At 43.0% G+C, this 8,969-nt stretch overlaps 1 protein-coding gene across 2 annotated transcripts; it reads right to left on the bottom strand.

Annotated features, from left to right (window-relative positions):
• Window positions 1–448: 448 nt before the first annotated feature.
• Window positions 449–8,160, bottom strand: Tsn (translin). 2 transcript variants are annotated; one of them, XM_036202298.1, is made up of 6 exons: window positions 7,753–8,151; window positions 6,596–6,689; window positions 5,531–5,627; window positions 4,512–4,627; window positions 4,091–4,170; window positions 449–965 (listed from the first exon to the last, which is right to left on the bottom strand). In XM_036202298.1, exons 1-6 carry the CDS (start codon window positions 7,816–7,818, stop codon window positions 732–734), a joined length of 687 nt encoding a protein of 228 aa, XP_036058191.1. In that variant the 5' UTR covers window positions 7,819–8,151; the 3' UTR covers window positions 449–731. The 2 variants fall into 2 exon arrangements, with proteins under 2 accessions (XP_036058191.1, XP_036058192.1); XM_036202299.1 differs by lacking the exon at window positions 4,091–4,170 and having other exon boundaries at window positions 892–965; window positions 7,753–8,160.
• Between the last annotated feature and the right edge of the window lie 809 nt (window positions 8,161–8,969).

Here is an 8,969-nt window from a genome sequence, read left to right as displayed (position 1 = left end):
AAAAGGTCTCATGGTTTACGAACACAGCACACGGGTGTTAGCTCAATGCAGGTGTGGTGACTATAACTACTATGGCAGGCAGGTCATAAGGTGACCTCAGAAAACAAGGTACTCTAACCAAACAGAGACATCACTTAACAGACCTTTCTAGACTGGCCTTGCTGAGTTGTACTGTACAGTTTCACCTGCTGTATCTTGATGGCAGTGAAAGAATCGGGGCCTCTAATTTCCTTGGCAAAAAAAAAAAAAAAAAAAAAAAAAATCAACTAATTTACAAGGCTTCAAATAAGAAGGGGAAAATCAAGTTCCCCTGCTTGTCAACCATTCTCACACTGTACCCAGGCTAGGACTGGGAATGGAGGACTAACTTGGACCTAGAAAATATTATGGATCACTTCAGGAAGAATCACGAACAAGACAACAAACCTGTCAATCAGTACATCAACAGTCAGGTAAGCAAGAAAAGGACTTTTACCAAGAGACCAACATTTACACTTTGGACAAAATGGTAATACAACAAATTACACAGCAAATTCACTGAAACTTCAACAAAGAAAATCCTATCTGTGGAAAGATTTTTTTAGATCCAAAAAGTATCTCAATTCTGATACTCACGCCACACAGCTGGTTACGAAAATAAAGCGCAGTGTTTAGCAAGTGGCGTGCTAACTACAGGAAGAGGCACTGTGCTAGGCCTCCCTGTCAGCAAGGCCAGCCGCAAGGAGAAGCTCCTATTTTTCCCCACAAGCCGCTGCTGTCTCCTTATTGAAGCCTCGGATGGAAAGATCATAGACCACCTCCTCCACTTTCTTCACATCGTACTTCAAGCCATCGTAGCGCTTCCTCAGGGAGTCGTTTTTCAGATTAAGAAGTCGAAAACCTGAATCCAGCTCATTGATGAAAGTAGAGATGTGAAGGGGCCTCGAGTAGTCTCCAGCAGTCACACTGTTGACAGACAGCCTCGACTGCACAAGGAGAAGAAATCAAGTGTGTTACTATGTGGTTTCTCCCTCGGCGCCTCCCCCCAATCACAGCTAGAACCTCCAATCTAGACACTTATACATAACAGAGACTCTGTACTCAGGTGCATGTAAGCACATTAAAATAGAAGGTTCTCTGAAGCAAACGCCACCAGAACTGACATAATGTCTGCTACAAGCCCAAGATAGAATTAGCATCTTCTAAAACCTCTCTAATGCCTTCAGCTGGCTATTGTGGAATAAAGTTATGTTAAATTAAGCAAATGTCAACTTCACAGCTCATCAGCTACTGTACAGAACAGAAAAAAAAATGTCAGGGCAATCAATGACTCTGTTATCTTCGGAAACCTAGGCCAAATGATCACATGTCTATAGCCAACTACTGATGGCCCATCTGGTCACCCAGAATTAGTAACAAAGACAGACATGTTAAAAAGCCAAAATTAAGTCAGTTCAATGTCGTCTTGAGGGAGAGGTAGGATTTCAAGACACTAACTCAAGAGCCCTTTCTCATGAAGTCCTACCCATTCTGACAGGCTTCTCTGAGCTACTCATTCAGTACATTCCCAAAACATACAGTAGTCAAGACACCTCACCCCAGCCACAAACAATGACCCAGTGCTCAGATTCAAACATGCTGACCAGTTGCCTCCAACAAGTCTGAGTTGATGATATGATTTTTCAATGGATTTCAGTATCCCCTCCCCATTTCCATATTGAGAATGTCTCAAATATTCACTGGCCCTTTCCACATACACCAGAAATGCCAAATCTGGCCCCACACTAACAGTCACAGAATGGCTGCTTTGTTCCATCTGTTCCATTTGTGCAATGTTGTGAATGGAATGGAGGCATGCCACATGTTAGGCAAGTGTGTGACCATGCGGCCACACCCCAATCCCAGTCGTTAAGAATGCTAAACAGAAGTTAGAAGGAAACTGGAGACAATGAGACTAACAAGACAACACAGTGGGTATAGCCTAGCAACCTGATTCCACCCCAAGAACCTATGTGGACTCAAGAGCAGACTCCACAAAGTCATCCTCTAACCTCTACACAATGCCACAGCACCCCACACACCTGCACTCATATACACCATACACACAGGCACAGTAACAGTAAAGCAAAAACAATGGGCTAGAGAGATGGCTCAGCAGTTAAGAGCACTAGTTGCTCTTCTGGAGGACCTGGGTTGGAGTCTCAGCACCCACATGATGGCCCACAACTGTCTGTAACTCCAATTCCAGGGAATGTGACACCCTCTTCTGGCTTTTTGGCATGTAGTGCACAGATATACATACAGGCAATACACCTATACAATAATATAAAAGAAACTGAGCTTTCTGCCTCTGAAGGTTATGCAGGCTGCCAAGCCTGCTCTTGACAGATCTGTGTTGTCTACAGTTATTTTTACAGGACTATTTCAAAATAAAACAGATTAAGGGAATAAAAAATAAAAATTATGCGTGCAGAAAGCCCCACAAATGGACAGTAGTATCAGGACATAATAACATAAATGTAATAAATCAATACAATTAATGTAATTAATGACTATCATAAATATAGTTATTGAATGAATATTGCAAATGTAATCAATGAATACTACAAATGTAATGAATATCAAGAGTATAATTAATGAATATCATGAGTGTAATTAATATCTTGAATGTAATTCATGTCACCAAATTGTGAACTTATAAATGGTTACAACTGCAAATATATGTTCATTTAAAAAAATAAGGTGGAATGTAATCACCATACATTATATGTGTGTATGAAAATGAAGACAGTGATGTTCTAAAATAGAAAGTGGTGATGGTGTCATGGGCCTATGAGGATGCTGGACTAAAGCCCATCAAATTGTACAAACAGACAAATTGCATACTATGTGAATTATTTGTCAATAAAGATTTTATAAAATGTAAATATATATATATGTATATATGCATCCAGGTATACACACACACACACACACACACACACACACACACACACACACGCATCCAGGGGCTGAAGTGGTAGCACACTCCTGCAATCCTACACCCAGAAGGCTGAGGAAAATCACAAGTTCCAAGGTAACCAGGGCTACATAAGACTTGATCTCAAAAAATAAAAATAACCTCCACAGTCAAATCATTTCCCTAAAATTACTCTATGAATTATTACAGTTGTCAGGAATACATGCCTTGACACTTCTAAAAGAAAGAGGTATTATTACCTTTTAAATTAAAATATCACATACCACACTTGGGAGGTAGAGGCAGAAGAACTAAGAGTTCAAGGTCATCCTCAGCTGTATAGCCGTAAAGTGAATTCAAGGCCCATCTAGGTTGCATGAGATCTTGTCCCAAAAAAGGTGCCCTTTAGTAAATGTGCACAGCTCCCTACCTCAGCATCTGAACCGGCATTTTTCTGACCCTACCCTAACAGTTAGCTGCGACAAATAAATGCAGTCAATGACTACCTCATGACTGCTGGAAGGCTTAAGAAAGACTCCAAACTTCCTCAGTTCAGACAGCCACTTAAGAATTAAGAAAGAAGCAGGAAGTTCAAAAAATAACCTGGTGGGTTGGAGAAGTAGGACAATCAGTAAAACATTTGCCTTGCAAGCATCAGGACCTGAGTTTGATCCCCAGGATCCAGTTTAAAACAAAAGCTCGGTGTGGGCGCATGTCCTTATAACCCTGAGCCTAGGGGATCCCTGAGCCCCACCAGCCAGCCTAACCTATTTGGTGAGCTCCAGACCAGAGACCATCTCAAAAAAACAAGGCAGGGCCTACAGGATGGCTCAATGGGTAAAGTGGTCGCACCAAGCCTAATGAGCAGAGCTCCATCTCCAGGACTCACAGGGTAGAACAACAGAACCTACTAAAAGTTGCCCTGTGCTTTCCATGCAGACTCCATGGAACAGGCACACACACAAACACAATAAATACAACTTTTTGTCTGCCAAAAAAAAAATGACCAGCACAAGGGATGACAGCAAGGCTGTCCTCTGACTTCCAAAGCACATTCACAGAGGTGCATCTGCACACATGAGACTACCCCGACACACACACACACACACACACACACACACACACACACACACACACACACACACCTCTTACCAGTTCACTGGCAAGAATTAATACTCCTGAGAGATAATCTTCCACATCCAGATGAAATCCTTTTTCCCGATCTGGTTCAACTAAAAAACATTAGAATACAAGACAGTCATGATACGAAGGCAATTTAAGCCGAAGAATATAAATAAATATACACACGTATACAGTTAAATGAAGAGATAGAAACTTTCCTAGCTTCCTAAGGTGTTCCCACCCTAGAGATACTACTACTGCACGCTGCTCAGGATGGCCACCAAGCCTGATGACTCAGTTCAATACCAGGAACTGACAGACAGGAGGGACAAGAAACCAACACCCAAGCTGTCCTCTGACCTTCACATGAGCGTCACACATTCTGTGCACACACACACACCAAAACCTAAGATAATGTACATGACTCTACAGACCACACAGAAGCACTTACTGCCAAGAATCTCTGTAACCGCCTCTCGAGTCACCAGGGTCTCTGTTTCCAAATACACTACGAACGCTGCCAAGAAGACGAGACGCTGGAGCACAAACCGCCAGTGCTCGTGAAACCTGATAAAGGCATAGCAGGTACCAGGTTAGGAACTGTCACAGGATGCACCCAGCGGATCAGAAATGGGGCTCTACAAACAAAATCTATATGCAACACCAACACATAAAACAGACAGAAGCATCTCAGCACTCAAATACATTAAATAGATCTGGCTAAATTGGACAAGTTCAGATTTGTAGTATTTACTTATAAGTTTAATAAATGAGAAGCACAATCCAGTTTTTTATTAATAGGAAAATTAAAATTGAAGAGAGCTCAAATGATAAAGTATTTGCCTGGTACATACAAAGCCCTGGGTTCTACTCTACTCCACACAAAGTATAAACCAAGCATGGTGGCACACACATGTAATCCCAGCATTTATGAGGTAAAGGCAGGAGGGAGAGATGGTCAAGGCCATCATCTTTCAGTATACACCAAGTTCAAGGCCAGCCTGGACTAAAAGGAAAGAAAGAGAAGGGGGAGGGGGGAGGAATGTTGCGATCAAATTACAATCTTCAAAGAACAAATTTTGTTAAAAAGTACCAGTTTCCTTAACCACTGTTTAAAGTAAACGGAAGGAAATAAGAAAACATGAGCCTGACTGCCACTACTGCCAGCATGACTTTGCTGTTCCTTCTACAAAGACATTTACCTGTGTTACCTGTGTTGGACCGTGGTGGTGCACGCCTTTAATCCCAGCGCTCGGAAGGCAGAGGCAGGAGGATCTCTGTGACTTTGAGACCACCCTAGTCTACAGAGCGAGATCCAGGAAAGGTGCAAAGCTACACAGAGAAACCCGTCTCAAAAAAACAAAGAAAAAAAAAAAAAAAGAGAAGATGTTTACCTGTTCTAGGATTCATTCAACACCTGCCTCTTTACAAAACCTAGCGTCATAAAATAGTGCAATTTTTCTTACAAACCTGTAATACTGTTCCGCAGGGAACTTGGTCTTCAGAGACGTTAGATGTGTTTTCACTGTACCAAAATGTTCTCGGGCTTTCAAGCACCTCTTTGGAACTGATCAGAAAAGATAATCAAATTTAGTAATGAAAAACTTACCAAACTGCAAATACAGTTCTTGCTTAAAAAATCTATGTAGTCTATCTGGACATTAATCAACTTAAAACCAGAGACTACTATTCCTCAGCCGCTATTCCTATCAATCCTCAGACACCCAACTGTGTCTACCTCCTACTGTGATCAAAAAGAGCTTTTACTGATTATTCTAAGACTGATACAGTCCACATCACTACATAAAATGACTTGTCTTAGAAATCTGCAAGCTATAAGACTCCATGAGAAAATCATTTCAGCTCTTAGCTATGCTGGCTGAAATCTTACAAGGGGTTCTATGTCTAACTTGACATATTAGAATCTCAATGAAAGAGTTGACTATAAACATATCAATTTTAGAACACTTTACACTTGTCACATCATATCTACAAATGTATATTAAAAGGTATTCAATCATTAGAAGGTATTCAATCATTAAAACACACACACAGTGGAGTTTGAGGTTCAGGTCAGAGGAACACAACTCAGTACCAGCCAAAGCAACAAAGCAAGACTCCTGCTGAAAAAACAAACCACCACCAACACACATATACCAACCAACATACACACACCAACACCAACACACACACACACACACCCTCACACATGTTAGCCAAATAAAAATTCTTAGATAAACAAGAAGTTTTTAAGCGTCTGTAATTAATGCCAATAGACTGTCACAGCAACAAACATCCCTATTTAAGGCACACATCTATGCACAAGTGGAAAGCAATCAAATTACCAAGAATATTGCAAATCCATAAAATGATCAAGCCACTATTCTCTAACTTTTACTACTATAAAGACAGCATAATGGACATTTTATAAAATAAAATGACACAGATGTATGTGGTATATCCTCTCAATGGAAAGTGACTTAGAGACTGACAGACTGGACAAAAAAAACTTCAAAAGCAAATTAAAGCACTTACTGTCCTGAAACCCAGTGCCCTGATGGACCCCTTGAAGCAGGGTCAAAATCTCCCGAGCAGTTTGTTCTAAACTCTGTACAACTTTTCGGATTTCCTAGAGAATTAAAAATCACATAAGGTCAGTGTATTCATTATCACACACTCAAACAAACATTGCTACCACAACCTCATATCCAGTCACAGCCCTCAGGACCTCCACAAGAAGGGATTGCCCAGGTGTAAATCCACACTCTTCCACTCATTTCTTCTTGTCACAACTCAATGAGTCATTAAGAAGCTTTAGATTCCTCGGGTGGCCATAGAAGAAAAACAGCCACCTGCCCAGGACCCATCTGAGACAGTATGAAAATGAATAGCTGGCAATGTAAATGTTGTACAGAACAAAGATTTACATACAAGTGTTGAGTGGTTTTCACTCATTCACTTTACAAACACATACTGTGCACATTTAGTGATGGGTATCGTGCAACCACTAAAGAAAGCAAGCAATCCCTCTGGCAATTTAATAAACAGGACAGGTAAACATGTTTACATTTTTCAGGATTTTTAAAAGCTAGCTAAAGGTTCAAGTTCGAGGCCCCCCAGGGCTACATATCAAGCTCCTGTCTCCAGTGCAAAAGGAAAGAGTCTGCGAAAGCAGGAGATAAAATTACAGCAAAAGCAGACAGTACACCCAAGAGTCCTCGAACAGGACAATATCTGAAGCACTAGAGGAATGAAAAGGTAAATTTGAACACACACACAGTAACAAGCATTAAAATGAGATCAGGGAGAGACATTATGAGCCACAGATCAATCTGATTTTTTAAATTTTATGTGGGGTGAGAAGCTACAGCAGAGTTTGATTCCGTTTTTGTTTTGTTTTTAAAGGAAAGATGGGAAGTACTTTTAAAAAAAATACCAGCAACCAGTACAGGAAAGGTGTCCTGGATGATAGCCCCGGGCGTTAACGGAGCCTGGGACTGGAATGTTGTGGCAGAAAGGAAAAGTGACATGCAAAGAGGCAGATGATGCTGAGGAGCAAGAAGAGAAGTCGAGTCCGGAACCGAGAGGCCGCCTAACCTGAACCCATCGGGCCCAAAAACGAGAGACCGAGCAGGGCGGAACCAAGCAGCCCAGCCTGGCAAGGAAAAGGAGAAAAGGATGGGGAGGCTCGCCTCTCGGATGTCCTGCTCGGCAGCCAAAAAGCCCTGCAGCTCCACGAAGATCTCGCTCACAGACATGGCGCCGGCCACCCAACAATCAGCCAGCGCCGGACCACCGCCGAAGAAGCGCGTCTCACAGACTAGCAGCCAACTCGCTCGCAACGCCCGTCGCTCTCGTTACCGCCGCGTCCACCGGCTCTGCGCCACCGCTGGCGCCGGGGTCTTCCCACGCCCGCGGCGCACCGGAGCCCGGGCTGCCCGCCGCAATGCCTGAGGCGCCGCGCGCAGAGTCCCGTGCTGGGCGCGTGTCTTGACGCGGGGCAGCAGAACTAGGGGCGTGGTTATCGCCTGCCGCCCGGCAGATAGGCATCGCCGGAAACAGCCCTACAGAAGGGGCTTCGGAGGCACGTGGCCATGGGCCGGCTGATAAGCTGCTCCAAGTGAGGAGGCGGGGCCGAGGGCGGGGCTAAGCCTACAGCCTGCAGATAGGCATCTCGGAAACCTGGGAGGGGGGGGGGTAACGACACGTGGTTCAAAGAGGGCGGGGTCAGTGAGCGGTGCTGTTCTCTTGTATACTTCAGTCAAGAGAGGAATTCAAAAAAACTTCACCTACTTCTCAACAAAGAGCATGCATAAACTGAGTGTGAAAGAATGTGGAAAAAAGTAATCTGATAAATAAAAATAATAAAAGAGCTGGGCGTGGTGGCTCATGGCTTTAATCCCAGCATTCCAGAGGCAGAGGCAGGACGTTATCTTGTCTACAAAGCGAGTTCCAGGGCAGCTAGGGCTGTGTTACACAGAGAAACCATGTCTTGGAAAACAAACAACAGCAATAATAATATACAATCTAAATAAATATTAATAAATAAACGTGTTATCCTCAAAAATGTTTGCTAATGTAACCTTCAATTGATAAAAATACTTCAGCTGTGAAAGTGCTTTGGGGCTTTGAAGTCCTTGCACGTGATCTACCCCACCACTATCCCAGTGAGTATCTGGAAGATGTGGGCTTGAGTAATCTTGAAGCACCCAGAATTCAGCTTGTAGCTCCTCCACCTGGTTAGCGAGTCCACTTACTTTCTGAAGGAGCTTGAGTCGAGTTCTGTGAGTTGTTTCTTTGAAAAGGCATCTTCAGGCTCTTAATCATTGCAAGATGCCTTAGCAGTTAAGAGCTTGTCACCAAGCCTGACAGTCCAATGGAAGGAAAGAAACAACTCCCACAGTTGTCC

Source organism: Onychomys torridus, chromosome 11 (assembly GCF_903995425.1).
Source record: "Onychomys torridus chromosome 11, mOncTor1.1, whole genome shotgun sequence".
Taxonomy (NCBI): Eukaryota; Metazoa; Chordata; class Mammalia; order Rodentia; family Cricetidae; genus Onychomys; species Onychomys torridus.
The sequence above is the reverse complement of the archived record's forward strand: the minus strand, read 5'-3'. Positions and strand labels throughout refer to the sequence as shown.

Bases quoted from the DNA above. Each gene is read 5' to 3' on its own strand.
- Tsn (XM_036202298.1), bottom strand. From the start codon at position 7,818: ATGTCTGTGAGCGAGATCTTCGTGGAGCTGCAGGGCTTTTTGGCTGCC. The intron at 5,628-6,595 runs GTAAGTGCTTTA...TTTTCTGATCAG, and splicing joins GGGCACTGGGTTTCAGGACA to TTCCAAAGAGGTGCTTGAAA. The intron at 4,628-5,530 runs GTTTGTAAGAAA...TGCCTTTATCAG, and splicing joins CCTGCGGAACAGTATTACAG to GTTTCACGAGCACTGGCGGT.